The sequence below is a fragment of the Gadus chalcogrammus genome, chromosome 22, assembly GCF_026213295.1.
Source record: "Gadus chalcogrammus isolate NIFS_2021 chromosome 22, NIFS_Gcha_1.0, whole genome shotgun sequence".
NCBI lineage: Eukaryota > Metazoa > Chordata > Actinopteri > Gadiformes > Gadidae > Gadus > Gadus chalcogrammus.
The window spans coordinates 9,730,801-9,757,078 of record NC_079433.1 but is presented as its reverse complement, the minus strand read 5'-3'; the positions used below and the strand labels follow the sequence as shown (position 1 = coordinate 9,757,078).

General features: G+C 46.8%; 2 protein-coding genes across 4 annotated transcripts in view; both read right to left on the bottom strand.

Moving 5' to 3' along the window:
- The window catches only part of kmt2ba (lysine (K)-specific methyltransferase 2Ba), a 30,940-nt gene extending 9,261 nt beyond the window's left edge, over positions 1 to 21,679 (bottom strand). The window contains exons 1-27 of the mRNA XM_056583472.1: positions 21,093 to 21,679; positions 17,748 to 19,077; positions 16,321 to 16,490; positions 15,569 to 15,655; positions 12,546 to 12,702; positions 12,173 to 12,389; positions 11,667 to 11,728; positions 11,133 to 11,513; positions 10,659 to 10,771; positions 7,865 to 7,969; positions 7,631 to 7,744; positions 6,765 to 6,911; positions 6,357 to 6,449; positions 5,948 to 6,065; positions 5,566 to 5,676; positions 5,160 to 5,374; positions 4,442 to 4,546; positions 4,195 to 4,305; positions 3,897 to 3,973; positions 3,599 to 3,756; positions 2,332 to 2,417; positions 1,816 to 1,950; positions 1,544 to 1,702; positions 1,329 to 1,446; positions 1,145 to 1,223; positions 769 to 929; positions 16 to 168 (exon numbers count right to left, since the gene is read on the bottom strand). Coding sequence (XP_056439447.1) covers positions 16 to 168; positions 769 to 929; positions 1,145 to 1,223; positions 1,329 to 1,446; positions 1,544 to 1,702; positions 1,816 to 1,950; positions 2,332 to 2,417; positions 3,599 to 3,756; positions 3,897 to 3,973; positions 4,195 to 4,305; positions 4,442 to 4,546; positions 5,160 to 5,374; positions 5,566 to 5,676; positions 5,948 to 6,065; positions 6,357 to 6,449; positions 6,765 to 6,911; positions 7,631 to 7,744; positions 7,865 to 7,969; positions 10,659 to 10,771; positions 11,133 to 11,513; positions 11,667 to 11,728; positions 12,173 to 12,389; positions 12,546 to 12,702; positions 15,569 to 15,655; positions 16,321 to 16,490; positions 17,748 to 19,077; positions 21,093 to 21,395 — 5,065 coding nt within the window. The 5' untranslated portion in view covers positions 21,396 to 21,679. The remainder of the gene's footprint in view (positions 1 to 15; positions 169 to 768; positions 930 to 1,144; positions 1,224 to 1,328; positions 1,447 to 1,543; positions 1,703 to 1,815; positions 1,951 to 2,331; positions 2,418 to 3,598; positions 3,757 to 3,896; positions 3,974 to 4,194; positions 4,306 to 4,441; positions 4,547 to 5,159; positions 5,375 to 5,565; positions 5,677 to 5,947; positions 6,066 to 6,356; positions 6,450 to 6,764; positions 6,912 to 7,630; positions 7,745 to 7,864; positions 7,970 to 10,658; positions 10,772 to 11,132; positions 11,514 to 11,666; positions 11,729 to 12,172; positions 12,390 to 12,545; positions 12,703 to 15,568; positions 15,656 to 16,320; positions 16,491 to 17,747; positions 19,078 to 21,092) is intronic.
- Positions 21,680 to 21,740: 61 nt separating this feature from the next.
- LOC130375380 (cilia- and flagella-associated protein 251-like) lies at positions 21,741 to 26,222 on the bottom strand. Of its 3 annotated transcripts, none has more exons than XM_056582268.1 (5): positions 25,971 to 26,222; positions 25,350 to 25,478; positions 24,596 to 24,708; positions 24,223 to 24,366; positions 21,741 to 23,948 (listed from the first exon to the last, which is right to left on the bottom strand). In XM_056582268.1, exons 1-5 carry the CDS (start codon positions 25,996 to 25,998, stop codon positions 22,404 to 22,406), a joined length of 1,959 nt encoding a protein of 652 aa, XP_056438243.1. In that variant the 5' UTR covers positions 25,999 to 26,222; the 3' UTR covers positions 21,741 to 22,403. The 3 variants fall into 3 exon arrangements, with proteins under 3 accessions (XP_056438243.1, XP_056438245.1, XP_056438244.1); XM_056582270.1 differs by having other exon boundaries at positions 25,350 to 25,440; XM_056582269.1 differs by lacking the exon at positions 25,971 to 26,222 and having other exon boundaries at positions 25,350 to 25,964.
- Positions 26,223 to 26,278: the final 56 nt, after the last annotated feature.

Genomic DNA, 26,278 nt, shown 5'->3' with positions numbered 1-26,278 from the left:
GATGACCGTGTTTACCTGGGGAGGGAAGCGGTCGCGAGGAGCCCCCGGCTGGTTTCCGTGCATGGGCGTAGCCGGGGACCCTGGGTCCCGGCGGCTTGGAGTTTGGAGACGAAGTGTTTGACTTGGCCTCCTTGGGTGAGGAGCTCAGCGGCTCGGGTGACTCTATCTCTGGAAGAGGGGAGGAGTATAAAGAGGTAGGTCAATGGGGGACATGCACTTAATCTTCTCGGCACGTTTATTGTAGTTCATCAGGTGATCAGAGAACAAATATGATTGAAATCCATGTTACGCCCAGTCTACAAAGTCTACAGTCTGTTCAAAGCTAAAAAAAGAATCTCTGCGCTTTATTATCATAAATGAATGACCAGCATTGAGGAGATGCATGGATCTATAAAATGTGGTGTCACTCTGCAGTAGCTGCTATCATTGCTGTAATGATTAGCCTAGCGATTGTTATAGCCTAGCGATTGTTGTACTTGCACTTGGTTCTATGAACATCCTTTCTGTACCGACAGCGATATATTTGATGCACTTCTTATGACAAATGTACTGATTGTAAGTCGCTTTGGATAAAAGCGTCTGCTAAATGCCCTAAATGTAAATGTAAATGTCTCAGCATACTTTTGCACTCTTGATTGTCGCCATTTCCAGTAACTCTCCATCAATAAACCAAAAGCTGTAGGCTCCTTTTACTGATTCACTACACAGATAAACGGACAAGGGACGCAAGGGAGAAAACCAGAGCCACAACATGTGTCCTATGCTTACCGAGCTGGTGACTGGGGCTGTGGATGATGGTCTGGTTCTCATCCTTGTCCCACCTGGGGTCGTGCTCCTGCCCTGGGAGAGGGGTGCTCACCTCCGTCACCCTGCACGTGTACTTGCAGCGCCTGCGCGGGTCCACGGTGCTCCAGTACAGCCGGGAACACCTGGAGGAAGGAAATGACGGGATGAAATGAGCCCGGAGCGTGTGATGAGACGGGAGGAAGCAGGAAACGTATCAAAGACGTTCCGCGTTTTGAAGTGAGCGCGTTCATTCGTGTACGTGTGCTGGTTTGCCCCTCAATTGACTGCAATCTGCATTGAGGGAAATCAAAAAAGGTTGCCGTGAGTTTGTGCGCATCGACGGCGACTCATGACTTACTGATAGCCGGTGGGGTACAACATCTTCCCATTGGACGAAAGCTCGGATAATACGCCCAGTTTCTGGATCTGCAGAGAACCTGCAACGGACGACCAGGGCCAGGGGTCAAACAGTGAAGGTTAACATGGGGAACGTCTAAACACCGACACTCAAAGAGGTCATTGTAAGCCATTCCAAGTCTCACCTATGGTCATCCTGATGGACTCCGGCTCCAGGCCCATGAGGAACTTCCTCTTGAGCGCGATGCCGTCAAAGTCCACGTAGATACGCCTCGGAACTTCAAAGCCCATCCCAGAAACCATCTGGCAACGGAGAGGACAGCGGTGTGAGTCTCTGATCCCCACTCAAAACGATGCTTTGGGTGGATGGGGATGAGAGGTCAAGACCCAGAACACCCACCTTTTCCGTGACGAGGTCCCTGTGCTTGTAGCAGTACACCTTCCTGTCCAACTGAAACATACAGTTCCGAGCCCGGGCGCACATGAAGTGGAAGTTACTCTGGCAGCTGGACAGACAGCAGCCCACTGTGGCTCCTGACTGACTGCAGTGGTCACAACGCTGGTAAAAAACACACATAAGAAAAACTGTGAAAATATGTCCATGCGGTGGGATGTTCAAAATGTTAAGAAAATGGTAGTGTGACGAGAAGCCCCATTTTACAGTTTCCTTACCAGGTAGCGCCCCCTAGAGACGGCACTGTGCACCTGCAGGAGAGCGCTGTTGTCCTCGTACACCTCCGCAGACCATATGCAGCAGTTGACGTGCGCCCACTCGTTCTGCCCCAAGTACAGGAGGCGGCCCTCGGCCTGCGCGGACAGAGAACAGGAGCTACCATTTAATGGCGGCGTCATACTTCAAACACAACATTTAAATAACAGACCAAAATCGACCATTATGATCGTTCAGAGTTTAATAGAAGGCGGCATGAAATGGCTTTTTGAATAAATCTTAATTTAGTTGCAAGTTAAACAGTGATGAGCATGGACCAAAACAGCCGGCTAGCTCGTTGGAAGCTTTTAAGCGGGGGTGATTTTATATTATTGGTAGAAGGCAAAGCCAGCGACTTTGCACAAGTTGTCACCGGCGCCAAAACACCTTCAGCCGTAGAGGAAAATGCGCTTGTTCTGTTTGGATGGGAATAATGATTGCCGACTAGACACGGTGCAAGCTAGAGGAGGGGAGCTTACGCTTGGCAGCTCGTCTCCAAAGTGTTGACAAAGTACGCACTGCCGCCCATCCCTGCTTCTGGACGAGGACACATCCTTGGGCAAACCTGTAGGTAGGAATACGAACGGTGAGGTACTGCTGTGGCATAAACAATGTGACATCAACAAGATTAGTTTCTTGGCTGCTTGTCAGCCAAGAAAAATATATAATAATACTAGGACTGTCCCCTCAAAGTCGATGATTCAAATCATCAGTCGGGAAACCCCGCAGTCGACTCAGCGAATCTGAGTCGACTGCGGGGTTTCCCGCCGTCTTCCTTTATTTTTTTCGTTTTTTCGTCAGTGAGTGGTGTGCATTAATTAAACTAAAAATAGAAAACATTAAAATGCACAGGAATAATGTTTTTTTTGTGATAATAATTATAATTATATATTTTAGAAGGACGACGTGTGCTGAAATGGATACAAATTGAAACCAGAACGGTTGGTGCACGGACGGTGGTGGTTTTACTATAGCAAATATTACCATAGCCTATAACCATGTCTCAGAAGACGTCAAAAGTGTGCAAGAATTTGCTTTTCATTCAACAACGTCTAACATGTCAAACCACTTGAAACGGGTACGTTGCAGCGGCAGTTGGTGCTGAAAATAAATTGCAAACTGCGCGTACAGATGCCACCGCAGGCTCAATATTCACCATTTGCACCACAGCTCTAATGATAATAATAAAGACGCTTTATTTAGACACTGTCCATGTAGCTGTGGTGGTTGATTCATTGTAACTTTGTTTGCTAGACAGAATCTCGCAGAGGGAAGCGTCTGTCTTCCCTTACATTATTGCTTCATTCTCTCTAGGAGCGCAGTCAGTGTGGCGACACAGCGCTGTGTATTCTTTCGGGCTCAATAAATGCAACCAGATCGTGAACACGGGGCTCATATAGTGGATTATCCACTAGCCTATACATGAGCCCCCTGTTCATTATCGGACCGCATTATGGGCAGCAGCCTCATTAAAACCCGAAAGGAATAAGTTGGCTACAATTCTGACGTTTTTCATTGACAGAAAACTGTTCAGGTGAGAATGTAATGAGCGCAACGCGCAAGCATATATAAAAGGCCCATAGCCTACCAAAACAGAGTGTTAATAGAAAGAAAACTAATTTTTGAAACCTCCAAAAGACCTGCCCCGCGTCGGGGACAGCCCTAAATAATACTACTTATAATATATTTACAGCCCTTAATCCAACACTGACGCCTGATCGGAAAATGCCCGACATGGTTTCTTACCGTGGGACTTAGGTCCTTCGGTCTCAGGGAGGGGCTTGGTGTCTGGGAGCGAGGGGGCTTGGGCTGGGCTGTCCTCGTAGGCTTGGTAGGTCCTCTCTAGCCACTGGGCGTAGCTGTGCTCCCTGGAGGGAGGCATCACTGCATAAGGGAGCATCGCTCTGGGGGAAGAAGAGGAGACGGGGAGTGAAGCGAAGCGGTTTTTTTTTCGCCCGATATTTTTTCTTAAAATGACTATCCTGGTTTAAGATGATTAATCCCGGGAGGGGAACTCGAGATACTTTATTCCGGCAGCCCTCACCCTGGGTATTCTTTGGACAGTGGGTCCCAAATATTCAGATCGTCTCCATTGAACCAAGTGAAGACCTGCTTCATCAGCTGTGAAACATGCAAAAGACGGGTCAATTCACAAACCGAAAATAGTTGTATTTGTTAGATTCATCTTCGATTCATTTTTTATTTGTGCTAAACAATGGATCAGGCGAAACTGTGGGCAGAACTTCACCTCTGCATTCGCATCATGAAACTAATGCTTGCGACCAAGTCCGATTTATTAACAATCAACGCAACCCTCTGCATGCTGTGAACAGCAGACGTACATTGAGGTAGTGTTCCTTAGCCTGAGTGGTGGGTCTTTGAGCCTCAGGAAAAGGCTCTTCCTGCTTCAGCCACCTCCGCATCACCAAGGCAACGTCCGCATGGAATGCTTTCTGAGTGGTGTAAACACACATTCAAAAATAACAACTGTCAGTCGCCTCCCGACCGAGCAGAGCAAAAAATAAAACCGTGGCTATACTGGGTCATGGGGAAGGTCGAAGAAGCCCATGGATGTGCTGATGTACTTACTATGGAGGTGTAGCACCCCTTTTCCAACTTCTTGCCCATGGCGCAAAAGTCACAGACTGGTTTGTGCTCTTCAACCACGTAGTCCACATCCCCCCTGGCCACACACTGTAAAGACCCAAACACCATAGAAGCCTTTCTCAATCAGTTTCTAATGCGTCAAGAAGAAGTCAAATTACACAAATCAAGAAATGATTGTTTATCTCGCACGGTAAGTTAATACAAAATTAAAGTGATAAGTGCCCTTATGCTGCCTGTGAAATATATATAATTATGATAGTTCACTAAACATTTATGAATATTATGAGACATTATGTATTAATGACTTGAAGGAATTGTTGCACATCCATCATACACAGAAAAATATCTGGTCGACTAACTAAAGGAGTGGGTGGTGTCTCCTACTGTTCTGACTGTAAAGAGGGTGGTGTCTCCTAATATTAAAACTGCAAAGTAGTGGGAGGTGTCTCCTAATATTAAAACTGCTAAGTAGTGGGAGGTGTCTCCTAATGTTAAAACTGTAAAGTAGTGGGAGGTGTCTCCTAATGTTAAAACTGTAAAGTAGTTGGAGGTGTCTCCTAATGTTAAAACTGTAAATTAGTGGGAGGTGTCTCCTAATGTTAAAACTGTAAAGTAGTTGGAGGTGTCTCCTAATGTTAAAACTGTTAAGGTGGAGGCGTCTCCTTATGTTAAAACTAAAGTAGTGGGTGGTGTTTCCTACCGTTCGGCAGCGGTTGAGGTGCTGGGTGGTGCTGGAGGACAGGAGCTCCTTCAGCACCTGCTCCATCCTGGCCCTGAGCGCGCCTTGGAGCTGCTCCCTCCACCCGCTGTCTGCAGCACCGCCCGGGCTGCAGGCCGTGCTGCAGGCCGTGCTGCAGGCCGTGCATGTGAAGGCAACGCGCTCCACTTGGCTCGAGAACAGCCCAAACAGCTCCTCTGGAAAGGTCAACACCAACGTTAGATAAATTAAATACACACACACGTCAAATCGATTTTATAGAGATGGCAATCAAATCAATCCATTTACAGTCATGTATTGTTTTTTTAGACGGTGCTTTCATAACGTAGGAGTAGGATGGAAGCTTTTCATACAGTTTGTAGACATAAATCTATTGTCCTTGGCTCACCGGAGACACCTTCACATTTGGAGTGCACGAGGCGGCTGCAGGCGGAGCACTGCAGCATGGGCTGCTCAGGCCCCGTCTCGTAGCACTGGTGGCACACTGTGCAGAAGTTCCCTGTGGAGAGACATTTCTTTTATGCATCCTTCCTTTCAACATCTTAGAGCTTCCCACTCGAGGTCAGGCACAAGCTGTTGTTGACACTGAAATTTACTGTGGAGGCTGCTGATGCTTTTTAAGTGAGGCAGTGCATAAGAAGAAGATTTGAGACGATAAAAAGACCATTGATGGAATGGTGAAACCCTCTGAAACTGGATGTTTTAGAGTTTATTTTCTTTCAATAAAATGAGTTAATTTGTCTGCATGGTGGACACAACATTTAGCGTACCTTTCTTGTACAGGGGTGTGCAGTCAGGGCAGAGGTCCTGCTCGTGGTTCCAGGACATGTCCCAGTTCTTCCCAGGCGTTACCCCACAGCTCTTACAGCGGATGCACACCATGCACACCTACACACAGAGCAGGGGTGTCAGAACTTAAGATTCATTTCATGGCTATATAACACCCTTCATACAAACACTTGTTTGACTAGTTTGCACATTTGTGTTTTTACATATTTTCCCGCTATTGCCGCATAGGCTTGGGGTAGGTCTAGGCTTAAGAGGGTACATACACATGGTATGCTACAGTTCAAAGGTTTGGGGTAGATCTGGGCCTAGAGGTTAGAGGGTACATACCCAGGGTATGCTACAGTTCAAAAGCTTGGGGTAGGTCGGGCCTAGAGGTTAGAGGGTACATACCCAGGGTGTGCTACAGTTCAAAGGCTTGGGGTAGGTCGGTCCCAAGCATGAAGGATGGTAGGAGTTCTGGCATCTCCTGCACTGCAATACAGGCTAGAAGGAAACAAAGCTTTGCATTAATATGAATTTATACATTTTCTATGACCAAACGCAATACCTCAGGGACCTGAGATTTAAATCAGGTTATAATCAAAGGGTTAGGAGCTGTGGATTTGGAAGGCAACATTATTCCATTTCATTTCCGCTTCAGAGAAAACAAATATCAGCCATGGAAATTAATATTCACAGCTGAACCAGTATCAAAGGAAATCATCTTTTACCCTAAAAATGAAATAGCCATAGAAGGACGAAAACTTTTTGATTGAATTTAACAACAAGACGCCTGATGTGTACAGATGAGAAGCGCACCTTGGTGCTTTTGCTTTTGCGCCCGCAGACGTGACAGAACTTGCAGCGCCTGCAACACCAGTTCTCCTTGTTCTCCTCCTGGGGGCGCTCCTCGGGCAGGAGGCAGAAGCTGTGGAACGGCTCGCAGCAGATCTGGCAGAAGATCAGCTGACGGGACAAGGGGTGAGGGGCGGAGGAGCAGACAGGACGGTTGATGCATAAACTATAAACTACAATGCATTTAATTAGGGATGCACCGAAAGGAAAATTCTTGGCCGAAACCGAAAATCGAAAATGAGGAAGCCAAGTCCGAAAACTGAAAACCGAAACCGAAAGAAATTATTATGCCAATTATTAGTACCATTGCATTATCGGCTATGACTGTGTACTAACTTCATTAAAATGAAGGCATTGCAATATTTGCAAATCGCTATACGTGGGTCTTTCTAAGAAACATTGAAAAACGTCCACACCGCAGACATATTGGCGCTTATCCAGACAAGCGTGTGCTGGCCGCGCTTTTTGATTGCGTCATCACAAATTTCTGTTTCGGCTGTGTTGTTTCGGTGATAAAAAGTATTTCGGCCGAAAACCGAAAATGCGCTTTTGGGCAATTTTTGGCCGAAAATCTTCGGTGGCCGGAAATTCAGTTCATCCCTAATAGAACAGAAGAATAGAATCACGGCTGATGTCAAACCAGGATAATATTTGTGCGGTCATTTTAAAATGGTGGTAACCGGTTTATTTATTGTTGTCGCAATTACAACCAAAGTATGGTCAGACACACTCAAAATAGACCTCAAGGCGGCAATATAAAGAGAGGCAACATTTGGCCCTTGCGCCGGCCTCTCCCCTCACTGCTGCGGGTGTCCAGGGGTGTCATGTACCTCGTGGTGGCCCTTGCTGGCACAGAGCAGGCAGACCGGCTGTGGCGTGGTGGGTACGGAGGTCAGCACGCTGAGGCCGCCCAGCAGCCACACGTTCTTCAGAGCGCAGTCCTCCTGGAAGAGGAAAAAAAAAAACACACAATAAAAGGGTCAGACGTGAAGCCGCGGCCGCCCTCGGAGGAGCGTAAGGTACGGGGGCGGTGGGGCACCACCACCAGCTGAGCAGAGACTGACCTTGAAGTCCACACGGATCCTGCGCGTGCTCTGCAGCAGACCCTTGTGGGCGAATCCGTTATGCAACCCTCCCGGGGCGCTGGGCGGAGCACACTCTCCAGCATTCTGGGAACGAAGCACAGAGCGGGGGTCACCGTGTGTGGCATGGGCCTGCAACCGCTCACTAACGGAGCTCGCCTCATCTCCACGCCCATGGCTCCACGTGTCCGTTCCTCCATCGCTCTCATCATTCTCCTCTTCCTCCTCCTCCTCCTCCTCCTCCTCCTCTTCCTCCTCCTCCTCTCCATCCCCCTCTCCCTTCTCCTCTTCCTCCTCCTCCTCCTCCTCCTCCTCCTCTCCATCCCCCTCTCCCTTCTCCTCTTCTTCAGCCTCATGCCCCCGTGGTGCCAGCACTAAGGACCTCACCAGCGGCTCGGCCAGCCGGAGTAAACACAGGCGTAGCTGTGCTGGCTGCCTGGGTGGCGGTTGAGCCGTGCCCTCTGCCGTCGGAGGCTCTGGCCGCGGCGTTGGCGGCGCTACAAAGTCGTGTGTTTTTGAAGCTGCGAGGACCACAGAGTCGGGCAGCCGCGGCACGACCAGCCGCATGGACCGCTCCGCTTTGGGAAGCGTGTGTACGGCTACACGGTGGTTATGGGCGGTCGTGTGGCTTTTTACAAGTCGGGACAATTTAAGAAGCGTCTCCTTTTTAGAAGGGGCTGCTGAAATGCGAGTGGTGGTTGGAGGTGGGGTTATTATGGGCTGGGGCGATGGAGTAGATGGCCCCGCTGGGGGCGAGATTGGGGCTGGCGCCAGTAGGGGCGGGGTTATTATGCGCTGGGGCGATGGATTATCTGGCAACGCTGGGGGCGAGAATGGGGCTGGAGCCGGTAGGAGTGGGGTTTGGGATGGAATTGGCGGCAGCATGGTCGGGGTCGAGGATGGAGCTGCTGCCAGCGAGGGCGCAGGGGATGGAGCGGTAGGGGTTAGGGGTGGAGCCAGTCGGGGCGGAGCCAGTGGGGGTGGAGCCAACTGCAGCATGGACTCAGGCAGGCGGTGTAAACAGATTTGTAAGCATCGTTGCTGCAGGGGTGGCAGTGGGTCCCGGGGCGGGCTGGCTCCTCTGGGCTCCTCCCCTTCTGCCTTCCCCTGTGCCTGTGGAGGAGGGACTGCCTAAGCCAAACACCAAGATATGTGGTTCCACAGTTAAGACAGCTACCGGTTGTCACATGCAGATGCAAAGAGAAGAAGCAGGAAGTGGTGAACAATAACATATTGTCTGTCTATTGTTTTTTGGTTGTAATGGCCATCGACTGTGGAGCGTTTCAAAAGAGATGCGATTGGGATTTGATTAGTAAGGGATGCACGGGTGCACATGAGCGGATCCTCAAAAAGGTTTCCTCCAAGTAAATAGCTATCCCGTTTGTTCAAAATGATTGGAAATGGAGTTAATCGATCTATGGCCGAATCAATCCATGACAGAACCAACACTACGTATGCATCGAAGAAAATACGTATAAGAAAGTATTAGAAAATAATCTTATTTGGAGCAAATAAGATGCAGGCCTTAATTAAGACCATGTTTGGTCTTGGTTTATTGATTCCTAAAAAAAAGTGTTTTTCTAAATTAGAACACCATCTGAAAAAATAAAAAGGCTATATTAATGGATAAATGCATAATATGGGCCTTCGTTGAGGTTGATTAAAACAATCATAAAAGATTACAGATTGTGGACTTCCATACATGCAACTGGTTTCCTGAAGCAATAAAGACACAATGACTGGCCGCAACAAATGTCAAAAAGCCATGTACTAAATTAAAAAGTATGCCTTAATTAAATTTAAAATGCCTATAAACTTGTGTTCAACAGATTCATTAATATTGAGGTCGGCACACTGAAGAGCAGTCGAGGATGAAAGGTGAAACAACCAGTCTCTCACTGGCTGTTTTCAAACGAGATTAAGATAAACAATTGAATAGAAGTGACAGCGTTATGCATGAAGTAACTATATTGCTTGGTGTTAGAGCATGGAAGCAGGGTTGAATCATGCATTAGTAAGGCGCTGATGTCAATTGATATAGCAGCAATATTTGTTAAAGCACGCTTTAAGACAGAATGCTAGCCTGGCTATAGCCATGCTGCCTTGCTCGCGATTTCATTTCGCGCTGCTAGGCGGCCTGGATTCCATGGATCCGATTTTCGCCTGAGTTAGGGAACCAACCACAGAACGGGGAGGGACGGCAAGACGATGACGACGTCTATACGACACACCCATCGTCTTCTTTGATGGGTCCATGCTTCTTCCTCATCAAATTTCTGTCGCTCTACATACTGGCTATGAGCTACGTACAGACTCATATCATAGACATTCGTAGCGCCCAATAAACGGCTACGGGCAATCATAAACCACGCCTCAAATACGAGAAAATGTAAATGTACATGCCCTTTTAAATTTGTCCATGTGACGATTTATGCTGCAAGTTTAGCTCAGGAACAATACTATACAATGGTGTATTCCCTTTTTGCTAGTAAAAGCACAATGAAATGGTTAGCTCATTTTGAAATGATTAAATCTAAATAATATTTAGGTATTTTTGTCATCTGCACGAAATATTGAATCGATATGGAAGCATCGTGAGGTACCTGGCAATACCCAGCCCTAGTAGTTACCAAAAAAAAGGTGGATGTTAAGGCACAAATTAACATCCACCTGCCAGAGCCGTCGGCGCTTCAGAACCCCACCCCCACCTCGTGACCACTACAAATAACAAGCCTGAGAGAAGGTGATCAGGCGTCGCTGCTGCGGGCGGGTTTACCTTCAGAGCTCGGTACCGGCCCGCAGATCTCTTGGGGCCGGGCCGCCGGTGCCTGCCTGCCTCGCTGGGGAGGTCACAGAGGGCCGTTCTGCCGTCCTTGGAGGAGGGGAAGCCTGGACACAGGAGACGCCATTCAGGACGTTAGAACACCGCTCCACAATCAGGTTGCTATAGTACTCATGGGTGACTGAGGGAGACTCTGGAGGAGTTACTCTGGTGGGATTTGGGTTAACTTGAATTGTGCGATCTGGGAAAGTATTTTATGAAAATGTAAAGCGGTATATTATCGATTATGAAACCGCTAATGTACGTTTTTTTACGTACACTGAGTATTGCATTCAACAGAGCACCATTTATCAAACAACTTGAATATAAAAATTGGCTCTTACATTAGTAAGGAATGAACATTTTATCATAATAAAACAAATAATACAAACAAAGACGGCGTCACACGAATAAAAAAAACAGATCTACCCTGTTTGCTAGGGACAGCGGAAGCTAGCTTGTTGCCTCGGGCTAGCTTGGCAGCGTGAGCTAGCTTGGTGGCTTGAGCTAGCTTGGTGGCGCGGCCTGGTTTGGCGCCTCGGGATAGCTTGGCGGCGTGAGCTAGCTTGGCGGCGCGCGCCAGCTTGGCGGCGTGAGCGAGCTTGATGGCGTGCGCGGGCTTGACCGTCCGCTCCTCCGCCTCGGACTCGTCGTCAGACTCGGACCTCAGCAGGTTGCTGTAGGAGCGATGCTTGATGTTGCGTCGCGAGTGTCTCCTGTCGCCGAGGGGGACGGCGTCCGCAGGGAGTCTGTCCCCCGACTCCGCCCTCTCGGCGCTCGATGCGGCAGACGACGACCGCCTCCTGTGAACTGGGGGAAGAGAGTCCCGTGGTGATTTCATTCGGAAATGTGGAATGATTTAATCCGTTGCTTGGATACTGTTTCACCTTTTTGTTTTATCGTGGGGATCAGGGTGGAAGAAGAAAGATGTGATAGACGTTTACATTACATCCGTATACGTACGTTTAAACGGTCTCATGATACGGCCTTCTTTCCCCTTCTCGATCCGTTCACACTTCTTGTGTCTGGTGGCAGAGAAACGCAGGTTATTTTGAGCATAGTTTTGCATCTTTTTCTTTATTTTTTCTGGAAAATATGTAGTGCATACCTACGATTAAGGAGATGGGCGCTATTCATCCTCTTAAAAGCAATTGAGCAAGTCTATGTGGAACGGAAATACTTTTGAGGAAAATGTGAAATGACTTAATCCAATCTATACATCCTACTCTTTCGAAAAGAGTAGGATGTTTGTGGTGTATATTTATGATAGATTATGCTCCAAATGAAAGGCATAAGATAGCAGTATAAAGCCAAGTGGAAGTGTCCCATCCTGAGAGGCTTCACCCAAACCAAACGCTTTGCGGTTGACCACACCGTGCCAGGGGTCTGGGTCTCACTTGGTAGGGCCACTGACCTTTAACCTATGCTCAAAAGGTCAGCCCCTCCCCAACCCGGGAATGTGCACTCACGTGCAACACTGCTTCTTGGTGTTGGGCCCCCCGAACTTGGGCTTGTCCAGGCAGTTGGTGCAGGTGCCGCAGTCCTTCTGCACCCGGCAGCCCCTGCACACCCCGCAGCGGCGGGAGCGGATGCGGCCCCTTTTCCACCGCCTCTGGACTCGGCTCGCCGGGGGCTCCCACTGAGCGCACTCCTGGCCGGAGCCGTCCTCGTCCCCGCCCTCCTCGACTACACGGAGGTGGTGGGGGGGAAGAGAGAGAGACAGAGTCAGAGAGACACCCCGGGCAGACAGATAAGGGAGTGAGCGAGAAACGACCGATGAATGTGCAAAGTAAGACATTCAACACACATTTCTGGGGGAGGAAAGGGGCGGTGTTGGCCTACGTTTTGCGACGGGCAACAGCGCGATGCCCTCCCTCTCGTGGAGCGGCAGGGCACTGAGTCGGGGAATGTCGTCCGGCACCATGGCCCGGGGCTGGCCAAGGGCCACCGCGGCTGCCCGGCACACGTGCTTTATCCTGGGGCCCCCGAGTGGCTGCTCCTGCAGGGGGGGAACACAGCCAGACGCAGGTGATGTGAGAACTGGCAGCAGAGAATAAGCCTTCACAAGTTCATACAGACTATGATGAGGGGGGTTAACACAGGCAACAGAATATTAAATGCAATGAACTTTGAGGGATAGGTTTTATTCTTAAGATATTCAGTGTTCCAAATCATTTCGGAGTAAAGAGAGGGCTGTGGTGAAACCGTGACTGTAGATACATTAGGGCTGTCAAAATTGCTCAAAAATGACATTCGAATGTTCGTTTGGAAAAAAATCACGAATTCGAACTATTCGAATATCTGGTTGCCTATTTTACGCAGTTGCCGTCAATATGTCAATAATGCGACAAAACCATGGTTCAAATTAGTGGGATATATATATATCCTATATATAGGGCGGCGGCTTCCTGCTGGGCATTTCCTTACTTTAAAACGAGGGACATCGCGAACAGACGGAGGCTCATTCACAAAGCAGTTAGGCGCTTGTACCGCGGGAGTGTTTTTTCACATTCGAATATTATGAGGGACATCGCGAACAGACAGAGGCTCACTCACAAAGCAGATAGGCGCTTGTGTAACCGAGCGTTGGCACTTCGATATTTATATGACAAGAATGACACAAGCGTGGAAGGGAAAATAGTCTTGTTTACTTAGTACTATCTTGACTTGACTTAGTACCTATCAGAAGTCACCCAGTCACAGCGTGAGAGCTGGAATACCTATATCCAAGTACGGAAACCCTGAGGGGATAAAATACATTCGCTCTTCACAATACTAGTCTGTTACACTTGTACCGCGGGAGTGTTTTTTCACATTCGAATATTATGAGGGACATCGCGAACAGACAGAGGCTCATTCACAAAGCAGATAGAGGCGCTTGTACCGCGGGAGTGTTTTTTCACATTCGAATATTAATTTTCACGTTCGAATTCGCGTTTTTGGATGCATTTCGAACGAATATTCGAACTTCGAATATTCGTTGACAGCCCTAAGATACATGCAACCAGGATCCCACAGAATGCAGTATAAACAGGGTTGAGCACTAACTAACCCTGAAACGAGATCGAAATAAGAATGCACATTTCGGTTCCTCATAACGGTGCCTGACGTGTTTTAACACCCCCTGCCCCGCCCCCAAGGTGTTGCGGCGTCAACTTGCGTTAGTGCTGGGCCCTATACCGGTTCACACTGAATAACGGTGTGTATTTTCGTTAGAATATGATTTTTTTTATATACCGCCATGCCGGTGTATTTGATTACACAACGTTCTTAACGCAGCGACACTGTTTCAGACGGGACCCTTTTCAATGTCGCGCTAAACACACATGGTACGACTACGACTTTCTTTATAGGTCCATGACTGCGAGTCGTGGTATTTTAGGCCAACTGGTAAAAGAGTGTGTCACGGCTTTCAAACATATAATCCATAATGCCTATGGGCGCCTCGAGACTCGGGACGGACTTGTCAACGCGCTGTGGCATCGCTTACTTGATGTTGTTTTGATTGAAGATCGGCAGGTTGTAGTGGGTGACCGTGAATGACCGTGTGTGTGTGTGTGTGTGTGTGTGTGTGTGTGTGTGTGTGTGTGTGTGTGTGTGTGTGTGTGTGTGTGTGTGTGTGTGTGTGTGTGTGTGTGTGTGTGTGTGTGTGTGTGTGTGTGTGTGTGTGTGTGTGTGTTTCGAGCGAATGTAATTTTAAATTAACAAACAAACAAACTCAAAGCCGATGCATGTATCCAAAACTTTCTGTTCAAAACCAAATAAAGAAATCAAAAACAGAGTCGTTATTCGCTTCAAATACTTTTCTTTTCAAAACTTGGGAATTAATACAGCGCGGTACCGAGCGGTTGAAAACAATGTTGGCGTCTCCTGTGGCTGCCTTGCGCACCTGCGTTATATTACTTAGTATGACTTTGGCAGTAATGTTGCGCCGTGATGCGTGCCTGCCTGCTTTCAGCGAGTAATTAATATTATTTGTAATTATTTTTTAAAAAGATATTTACCGTAACAGTCTCAGCACTCACAGCAGCCTCTTCGGGTAAGTCGAGTAATTTAATGCCAACCGTAAATCTTGCATATCAAGTAGGCTAGCAAACACCGTTGCCATTCAACTCAGTGTCCGCTGACTTTCTGCTTAATGTGAAACTCATAACAAGTCGTGCATTTATGCAAGAGTGTGCGGTAGGGTTGGCGCGGTGTGGACATTTTCACACGAGTAATACACTTGTGTCAACACCGGTATTACAGAGTATAAACGGTATAAACTTTGAAACGATGTCAACCGCCATCTTCTCCGTCAACTCTCCTCTCACACTCGGTGACAGCGTCTGGTAGCGCGCCAATTCTCGGTGACAGCGTCTTATAACGTTCTATATATAATAGTATAATATAATTGTATACATAATATCACGGCCAAAAGCTCTGTGCGCCTCCGGATGGCCGTAGCGCGGGGAGCTCTCGTAGGGATTGGGCTCCGCAGGGTTTGTTTACCGGTCTTGTAAGGAACCGCGCCAATTCTCTTCCGCACAGAGCAGAACTCTGGCCTATTTTACAATTTTTTATTTTCTTAGTTAAAATTATATTATTCCGATTTTTTTTTTTATTACTTGAAAAAATGTATAATAACTCGGTGTTGCTGGTGTTTGCCTCAACACCGGTAACACCGTATACCGCGGCAACCATATTGTGCGGTTTCGTTTTTTTAGGTACCGGTTCGAGAACCGTTTTAGCACCGGAACAGTTTGAAAAGTAGAGTAGGCACCAGTATCGGATAAAACCCAAACGATACCCAACCCTAAGTATAAACGCCAAATAGAAATTCTCAACATGGATGTCATTTTTGCGAAAAACCTTTCTAAAATTACCTGATTGTTGCCTTCATCGTTGGATTTCTGCGCTCTCCTCCTTCTCCGCCTACCACTTGCCACCATTCCTGATTCTCTTGACCCCAACTATGCATTAGACAAAGGGGAACCAAAACCTTAGACTCTAGCAATGTGTTACTTTACAGAGGACTTTTATGCTTGCTTTAGCTTTCTGCTGGAAAAAAAAAAGAAAGAGAGAGATACATGATCTGAGAAAGGATAAGGGTTTGAGACCCAAGTTCTGTCTGGGTTAGAGTCCTAGAATCCGGGTTGGAGTCCAAGAATCTGGGTTGGAGTCCCAGAGAAAGGACCAAGTTCCTTTAGGCCGGGTTGGAGTACCAGAGAGAATGTTGATCTGATCTTAAAACACATTGCACTTTCTAAAATGCTTTTTAAACTTTGCCTTTATTTTCTATGTACGGTATTTTACAAAAAATGTGCATACGTTTTATTTTCTATTAGTTAATTTGATTTAATTGTATTGTATGACAATGTTTATATGTGAAGCACTTTGAGTCTGCTTTGTGTTTGAAAAGTGTATAAATAAAGTTGCCTGTCCTTGCCTTACTAACCTCAACTACCTGAGGAAACTTTTGAGCTTGGTTTGAGTAGATGGAATGCAGATTGTTAATCTGTATTAAACAATAACAATACAGTTCACAAATTTGCTGTATTCCAAGTCTGTGAATATTAAAACACATGACTGAAGGTTTTCCTTGACGATACTTTCCAGGTTGATAAGAGAATATTACCTGGGCCATCTTCAGCTGCTTCTGCTGGTCTATCTTGATGAGCTGGACCTTGGCTCGTTTCAAAAGGTGAAGCATCCTCCTATTGGCTCCCGTGAGGCTCATCCGCTGGCTCTGGCCACTGGCCTCTGCTACATCTCCACTGTCCTGAGCCTCGAGGTAGCCTTCCAACACTGCATGGGACGGTCAACACACTCAGGTCAGTCCTCCAGTGCTTCAAACTAATGCTGGGACGATGCGTCGACGTAATCGATGACGTCGACGCGAAAAATGTGCATCCATTCAAAAAAAAAGAAGGAAAAAAAAAAAAAAAGATGGGCGGCGCCAGAGCGTAGTAGCAACGCGAGCGGCTCCTCAGACTTTCATAAGTGCAAGGCGCCACGCACTCGTTCCTCTAAAGTATGGGAATTCTTTAATGTAAAAGGAAACGATTCCGTGATATGTCGTCTTTGCAAAAATGGAGATGACTTTCCATTCTAGCACCACGGCAATGCACCAGCACCTGAAGAGGCGCCACCCGGTAGCAGCTGCAGATGACCGAGCACCGTAGAATTCTAAGAATGCATTACTTTGCACTTTTAGTTTGGAATTTAAAAGGCAATAAACATGTATTGAAATGTTAAGAAATTCATATTTTTTTCATTCAGATATGTAAATCAACATGTATAAATTGCTATTAGTCAATTAATGGGGAGATAATCGATAATCTAATCGAATCTAAATCGAACTGAAATAATGAATCGTTAGATTAATCGATGCATCGAAAAAATAATCGCTAGATTAATCGTTTAAAAAATAATCATTTATCCCAGCAATACTTCAAACACTGCATGGGACAGTTAACAGACTCAGGTCAGTCCCCCAGTGCTTCAAACAGAACACGGGATGGTAAACTGACTCAGGTCAGTCCTGCAGTGCTTCAAACAGTACATGGGATGGTTAACTGACTCAGGTCAGTCCTGCAGTGCTTCCAACATTACATTAAAGCTGGTCTGAATACATCATTTCAAGCATAAGGTTTCCAAGCAAATATCCGAACATGCAAATATACGAAAAAAAGAAAAAGTAAGAGTCAATTCAAAGTGCGTGTCTTTCTCTGCTTGTAAACGTAGAAGGTGGACACCAAAGCTGCAGAAACTAGTTTTTAATAAACTGATTCGTTTTCTTAAGTGGTTCAAGTGGATAAAACCTACAAGTTTAATATCGCAAAAAAACAATATCACGCCGGCGGTTTTCGTTCCGAGTTCGACTTGGTTACAGCAGAGCTTTAATACAACCTAGAAGTTACCAAATCCACACGGTTTCCAAAGTATCAGAGCAGGCCTACTTCCAATAATCACAAATAGGTGTCGCTGTTGTTAAGCGGGCTAGTGTTTCTGAAAATACACATTTGACCATGACAGCAGAAAAGGAAATGGGATTGTTCTTACTTTGAGCATCTGTATCCAGTGCTCCTTCCACTACTGGCTCGCTCAAGGGCACCTGGGCGTGCACGGCGCTGGCTTTGATGTTCAGCAACACAGCGAGCTTCCTCACAACCCCTGGCGTGTCCACCTCCTCCATCTTTATCTTGGACCTGCGTCTCTTCCGGACCGGAGGGGTCGAGCCGGAGCCTGCACACAGGTCCTCCCCTTTGGCGCCTGAAGGGCCCTTCTTCTTCTCGGCCAGTTTGGACGTCAGCTTCTTGAGGTTCTTGTACACCTCCAGGTGGCTGGAGTTTGGACTCTGCGCAGAGCCGCCAGCTTCCAACGTGGACCCCGATTTGAGCAGGGATCTCTTAGGGACGGCGTCCTCCTCATCCAGGAATCTTTTGGGGGCTTTAATGACCCTGGAAGACCTAGCGCTGACGACAGGTGCGGCGGAGTTACTGGAGCTCAGACCCTGCGGCGGCTCGGCCTCCCCTTCCTGTTTCAGAGCAGCTGGAACAGGCTCAGGGACGTAGGTGTGAAACACGCGTCGGATTTTAATGCCGCCCAATTTCTGAGCGGGTTTGCTATGCTGCTGTTGTCGTCGCCCGAACAGCGATTTTTTAACTTTTCTGAACACTGGCTTTTTCTTGGGGGAATCTTCGGCGATCCCCTGGGAGAGCGTTGGCGCCACCTGTCCACTAAGGGCTTCACCCTCAGGGGAAGCCCCGATGTCCAACTCCACCTTCTTCTTCTGCCGTCTCTTGGTAGGAGCTTGGGATTGCGACGCTCCTTCAGACTCATTTTGCTGGTGCCGAGACCCCTTGGTCCCCTTCCCAGAGCTTTGGTCTGCCTGGGCGTGCTTTGAGCCCTTACCGGCCCCTTTCAGCCTGGAGCCTCTCCCTTTGCCCTTGACAACTGTCAGGGTACACACAAGCTTATCCTGTTTGGTGCCAGCGGCTGAGGTAGAACCCTGAGTAGTGTGCTCTTTTGTGGCCGCTTTGCGCTGCAACCCCGGGGCCACTTTTGTCTGTGTGGAGCCTGAGGACTGTCTTCCGGTACTTTCGGTTCCCGGACTTGGGGTTACCTGCTTGGCAGGCAGCTTAATGGATATCCGAGAACCGGGTACTCTGACTGTATCACCACGGCCTTCTTTACGAGGCCTCTGTACAATTTTTCCAATCAGAGTGGGTTTGGGGCTCCGCGGCACAATTTTTCCAATCAGCGGCTTGGATTGTGGGGACAGGTCGGGGGCCGGAGGAGGCTTAGCCTGGGTAGGTGATGACAGAGGAGAGCTTCCCGGAAGCTGATGGGAACAAACTGTTTGTGTCCCAAATCCAGTGAAATCTTCCTCCTTTAAAAAAAAGAAAATAGTATTGATTCATTCATTCAGCTTTGCAGTGGGATGCTAGCTAAACAGAGCCGTGTCTGCCTTTGACTGCCTCGCAGGGATCTGGTAACAACCGCCGATCATGAGTTAACCGGGTACATACGTGTTAACCATGTGCTTGGGTCGCCATGGCTACGATAGAAAGAAACATCATAATACAACTGTCATGACCTTCTTTTGTACACGTGTTTAAGTTTGTGTAATAATAGTCGTATACAAAGCATCAGCATCTTCAACACTTGAAATTATACTGAACCACAAATACAAACCTCAATCATGACTCCTGCATGGCTCTGAATGTTTCAACTAAACACTTCAGATTCATATGGTCTGCAGCAGAGCATCATATATCCGTTGTCTTCAAGAAACAGCGTGTTCAAGAAACACAATCCAGTAGTGGATTGTATGAAAAAGATTTGATTGGATTGTGCCAAATTTATTGTTCCATATATTTTACACACCACTGATAAAACCAACTTATCCCATGATAACACAGGAAAATAAAGAACAACTATATGCACCCACAAATGCATCTCAAAGTCCTCATATGTTGAAGAAAAATACATGTTAAAAAAGTCGACAACAAAACAACTTCCGACTAGCATTTTTCAGAAGTCGATATTTGCATTAAAAGGGGGCACACTGGTTTAAGTACAAACCCCTGAGAGAACTTGATGAAAACCAGTAACCAACGAGAGGCATACTGGAGGGGAGGAATTAAGAGGGCTGCATCTCAGTCAAATCCAAATAGAATGCATCAGTGAGTCCATGCACTTTCATTGAGTAGTCTACTTTATTGACGACGTATATGGTTTCTCTGGTTGTCTTTCTTGGCCAGCCATAGGCAGGTTCAACCACATTAAAGGTTCAGATGGCTGGTAAGGTTATGGTGGCCTTACCAGCCAACTATTAAATCGACTTCCTTTTTACAGGAAACATAAAATATGGCTATAATATGCTTTTTTAGAATGCAGAACATTCTTCATATTGATATAACCCACTGAATTTCCTTTGAAATTGTAGATTTAGAGTTACTTTAAACTGTACAGCGACTGTGTATTTTCGGTCGATCCAAGTGCTTTTGGAAATGGCTCCATCCAATTAACAAGTTTATCAAACACTATGGAAATCATAGACCCATTCTGACGGTCTTAAAAAATACTGGAATATTGCTCGTTTATGTTTAGGCTGATTGTTCTTGCTCCAACGTTCACTAGACACACTTTGTAAACAAGCTGTTGACATGTTGGTGGGTTCATAGAATAACGAGAAGGGATTTGAAATAGCCTGTCTATTTAGCGATGCAGATATCAATCAAAATAGGATATAAACAATATATGGCATGCCATATCAATATCCTCAACATTGAAAAATTACACAAAGTAAACATGCACAGATATACTCAACCTCAAACGTACCATGCACACATTTTTGCCAATCTAAACCATCAGTGTATTCCAAACAGGGCATTCAGCTGACAGGTGCAACGTGTTAAAAACGGTGTCTATGTATAAGGACTGTGTTTTGGCTTTGACGCAATCCACACCACTTTGTATTTGTGAAGGGGTTGCACATTATACGACGAGCAAACGACATGACAAACTTGTATTCGTGGTTTACCATATATCACTACCGCCAATTGTTCCGCCCAAAGCACGCAAGACGGTGGGGGATTAGCCTTAGCTCACAACGACTCTGGTTCAGTTTGGTATACACAAAAAATGTGCACATCATTTTTAAGTATAGATCAGTAGTGTTGTTAGATAACTGGTCAGCCAGTCTATCTTGGGGCATACCCTGGTAGCATCTAGCTTACTACTACCCACTGTGTGTTCGCTCACTTCCCCTGCTGTGCAGAAGGGCTAGCAGCGAAACGTCAATATCCGTCCCATATTGTTCAAAAATATAAATAAGAGATCATGATCACTATTGGGTATCTGCACACTTTGTAGCTGACCGAGTAACAATAGCTCATTCACCTCTTCACTCCCGCTCGACTCAAATCCCGCATCTTTCTGGCGCCCATACTTCTCAGTTACACCGAGTAGGCGCAGTAGCGAAGGATCCTCGCTCAAAGTGAGTCCGATGTTTATGGGCCTCGGCCCTCCGAGGGTCACATCTCCACAGTCAGAACCCAACCTTCCGCGTTGGGGACGTTTCTCGAACCGAAGCCGATTTCGAGTTGACCACGGCCGACCAGGGAAGCGAGCCCGTGCCTGGCCCTGGTTGTTTAGGACTGTGACATTAGTGGGAGATGATAATCCGCCTCCCGATGCCGCCATTATTCTCTACAACAACAATCACCACCAGTACAGAGCGCTGGCTGTGCCGTGATGTAGAGCAGAGGCAAGATGGAAAGCTGGACGAAAAGCGCGAGCTAGGAAGGAAGTTTAATTGCATTATGGGAAAGCGAGTCTCTCAGAACCGCACAGCGTATGGGGCCAACCAGAGGCCGACGTCCAACCACTAGCTGTCTACATTTTGTCGGATTTTTCTTTTCATCAGTGATATACTTCGACGTAACATTTCTGAGATTAAAAAACATAACCGTAGAAACACGGTGCATTATATGGATGAATTAAGTAAGGTACTGTTGCTTTTTGTTCTCAAACCACCATCTACAAATGTAAACAATAGGATTTATTCAAAACCAAGAAAATTGAATGAACAGTTTTTGTTAAATGTAACAATTGGTCATAACAATAATATGGCGAACCACAATAATACAATCATTGGGTAATTTTAATTAAGGATGACCAGCTGAGTTATATAATCCATGGTTTTCCCACCATAAAAAATATATATTAAAAAACGAAATGCTCCAAATACCTAGGTATGTGTAGGTAAAACAAGGCCTGATTACAGGAAAATATGGACATTGTAATAAATTGTACATCACTATAGCTTTATTTATAAGTAAATGAAAACTTAAGTATGGTATTGAGTAAATGTATCATAACCATATACATTGTTATTGGATAGGACTAGGTGACACCATACAATCCCATAATCTTCATGCGTTTTTCTACAGTACACACTGCAAAACACAAGTCCTTAGAGGAAATGGTCTTTGTTGAAGCAGAAATTGGCTTTGCAAATTTGGAAAATTCCATGAATTTTGTATCTGAACAAAACTGTGTTCCAGTGAAGAATGCATGTTCACTGGAACCCGGTAATGGCCCTTTTCCCCCCTCCCCTCTGTATTATGATGTTTATATTCAGTCATTGACTTCAGTGGCCTCTACTGGTGAGCAGTGACTTTGTTTCTCTAACCACAGTTCTTGCCACAGCTAGGGAAGGAGTAGCGGAGCAAGTTCTGGCGCAGGCTGGGGCCTGTGAACGTCCTTCTTGTGCACCCTCAGAGCTGCCACAGAAGGGAAGGTGAGCTCACAATTATCCACAGGGCATGGGATGGTGTACCCTTGCTGCTGGCTCTCATAGGCCTGTCCCTGCGGGCTGGACATATGAGCCCTCAATGCTCTCTGGGCGTCTGATCTGTCGTCTACTTCTTCCTCCTCCTCTTCCTCCTTGGGCACCGTGGTCTTCATGTCTGCAGTCCCCGGCACGGTGGCCATTCTCTTAGCTGGGCAGCCATGTTCCATGGTGAGCTGGCCGCGTTTTGTGGGGAGCTGGCTCTCAAAGGCACTCCCCTGTGGACTGGACGTCTGGGCCCTCAATGCCCTCTGGTCCTCTGCTCTGCCCTCTGCTTCCTGCTTCTCCTCCTCCTTGGGCACAATGGTCTCATTTTCTGGGGTCGTCGACTCGGTGGCCGGCTGGGGCCTGTGAACGTCCTTCTTGTGCACCCTCAGAGCTTCCATTGAAGGGAAGGTGAGCTCACAATTATCCACAGGGCATGGGATGTTGTACCCTTGCTGCTGGCTCTCAGAGGCCTGTCCCTGCGGGCTGGACATATGGGCCCTCAACGCTCTCTGGGCGTCTGATCTGTCGTCTACTTCTTCCTCCTCCTCTTCCTCCTTGGGCACCGTGGACTTCATGTCTGCAGTCCCCGGCACGGTGGCCCTTCTCTTAGCTGGGCAGCCATGTTCCATGGTGAGCTGGCCGCGTTTTGTGGGGAGCTGGCTCTCAAAGGCACTCCCCTGTGGACTGGACGTCTGGGCCCTCAATGCCCTCTGGTCCTCTGCTCTGCCATCAGCTTCCTGCTTCTCCTCCTCCTTGGGCACAATGGTCTGGGTCGTCGACTCGGTGGCCGGCTGGGGCCTGTGATCGTCCTTCTTGTGCACCCTCAGGGCTTCCATTGAAGGGAAGGTGAGGTCACAGTAATCCACAGAGCATGGGATGTTGTATCCTGGTTGCTGGCTCTCAGAGGCCCGTCCCAGTGCCTCCTTATCAGGCACCGGGGTCTTCGTGTCTTGGGACCCCGATGCTCTCTGGTCCTCTGCTCTGCCGTCTAGCTCCTTCTTCTCATCGGGCAGAGTGCTCTTCGTGTCTGCGGTCCACAACGTTCGGTACAACAGTGCTCTCCGGTCCTCTCCTCGGCCGTATAGCTCCACCTCCTCCAGCACCATGGTCTCTTCGTCTGGTGTCCACAACGGTTGGGACCACGATGCTGTCTTGTCCTCTGCTCTGCCGTCTAGCTCCTCCTCCTCCTCCTCCTCCTCCTCCTCCTCCTCCTCTTCATCCTCCTTCTCGGGGGACATGGTCTCCTCGTCTGTGGTCCCCCACTCAGTTTCCTTCTTCTTGGCCGGGCGTCCACGCCTCCTTGGGAGATGTATGGACTTGTGCGTCTCGAGGGAGTCTAGGTTCTGGAAATTCATCCTACAGATCTTGCAGTGAAACTTCCGCTTTGGGCACACCTCCCGCCGATGTGCCAGCAACTGTAGGAGAACAAAGATCAGCAGTGAGAAACGTACACAAGCAAGATGTGACAGCATGGTGTCAGCCATGCAAGGAAACAGCCAGCTCGTCGGGAGCAGTTAGGGTTGGGTGTCTTGCACCTACACCTCTATACTTTGCTAGGGGGAGCTGGCTACCTTCAGGTCCCCAGATGAGCTGCTATATCTCGCGGGCCAATGCCACCCTTTATGAACTATTTATAGAGAACAATCTAAATAAAGTGACTAGCATTGAGCGTCCCTCCTGTGTAATCACCTCATCCAATTTTGAGTAGCCTTCTCGACAGATTTCGCAGCAGAAGGGCTTGTCGTCTGTGCCATGGGAGAGACTGTGTTGACGGAGCTTCGCCGACGTCTGAAAGCTGTGGTTACACTTGTAGCACAGGAACACTGTATTGTTCTGCAGAAAAATAAATTGTCGCTGACCATTATGAACACATTTTTGATTTTTTTTTTTTTGTTGCATGAGCAGCAAAAGACACAGAGCAGAGATAGCAATTGAATAGATATTTAGAGTATAGTAAACTTAAGGAATGCAGGGTAATAAATATCGACTAGAATGTTTTATGTATGCCGTATTAGGATATTTATATTTTTTAGGCTTAACTCATCTTTTGGGGGAAACTCACCTTTTGGAGAAGTTGCATGTACTCCTCCCCATGGAATTTTCTGTTGTGCCTAAGCATTGACCGCTCGTTGGCAAATATGATGAAGCATTCCAGACACTCATGACGCTCTTTATCTGAAATGCAAGAGGACTCTCAGTTACACAGCTGACTGTTGAATCATTTTGGATAAACATAAAATTGGCACCCAGGGTAATTTGGCAGAACAAAAATGTGATTGTTTTGGGACCACCACAAGCCAGAGAACCACAGCTTGCTGGCTTGACAGGTTTTTGTGTTTATGATTGAGTGAGATATTTTCCCCTGATTATACCATGTGTCGGTGCTGCACTGTTTGTATTAGGTGCGGTTGGCGCATTGTACGAAGTCTCACAAATCATACTTTAGATTAATATCTAAAGGCATATGGCAGACGAGCTCAAATCTGTGTTTCACCCAAATTTTCGCTTCATTTTTGTTTCGAGTCGACCAATCATGTTGCTGGAGGCGGGGATACTAGACCACGCATTTATTTAATCTTGGTCAATTTATTATTGAATACTGCCGAATCCTTTTGGAAAGTACTCACGTTACATCAATCATGATAATAAGAAAAATGTGAATGCGTCCACATTCCCTCCCCATCCGATATGGGGAGCTAAACTACAAATGTCCCCGTTTTTCATTTCATACATCTGATCATCTAATGCTGGAACCGAAAGGACATAGTATGAGATACCCCTAAAGAGTAAATAAGAGTTAAGGAACATATAAGTACCTATTTGGTTCCCGTTCATCTTACAGTGCGGCCGACTAGGGAGACCCTCCCTCGAGGTTATCCCAACAAGAACCCCTTTGGCTTTCAACCTCTCCAAAGAGTTGATATCAACACGGTGGAGGGAAGAAACTGTCAGTTGGAAGAATAACAAAGAATGACAGTATGCATGGTATTTTCTAAAGACGTAACAGATTTAACGTAAAGTTGGACAGACTACGGAGGAAGGCCTGCTGTAACAGTCGTAAACAAACATGTGCAATGAGCATCGATTTATTTTAAAGGGCAGAAATAACCATCATTGCGGTCAAACTTAGCTCCTGTACATGCATGAAATTTTAAAAGCCGCATATGCAAAGTGTTTTAGGACCGACGAGAATTATATATATACGTACAAAGGAAATATAGAGGATCGATACATATAGAAGGAAAATGTGTCGCAGAATCTGGGAATTTGAGAATCTGAGAATTATATATATACGTACAAAGGAAATAGAGGATCGATACATATAGAAGGAAAATGTGTCGCAGAATCTGGGAATGAAGCAAGACGTCATGCAAGGTAAACTAGTTACCTACGTAAATATCCGAATGTGGTTGTTAGCGTTTAAAACCCAATCTTACCAGGGAGTAGGGGTAATGGTAGTCTCATAAAGCCAGACCAAAATACAGCAAGTAGGGTAATGGCGACTGTGTTCTCCAGTCACGTGACCAGGATGCCCCGAGAAACAGTACCAGCCTGCTCAACAAGAGGGAGCGCTTTACAACACAACGCTTTCATATTGCTTCTTGCATATTGCATATTCGACCCCTTTTGCCACCTTAGGTTTCCTGTTGAATATTGCTTGACTTTGCGTCAAAAAACAAACAAGTGATCTTATAATGCCCTAATATATTGAATTAAAATAAACATTTCCAGGAACATTTGCTTA

Coding starts and splice junctions, on each gene's coding strand:
- LOC130375380 (XM_056582268.1), bottom strand. CDS start 25,998: ATGAGACTACCATTACCCCTACTCCCTG. Junction 24,709..25,349: donor GATGAACGGGAACCAAATAG/GTACTTATATGT, acceptor CTTGCATTTCAG/ATAAAGAGCGTCATGAGTGT. Junction 23,949..24,222: donor GCTACTCAAAATTGGATGAG/GTGATTACACAG, acceptor GTTCTCCTACAG/TTGCTGGCACATCGGCGGGA.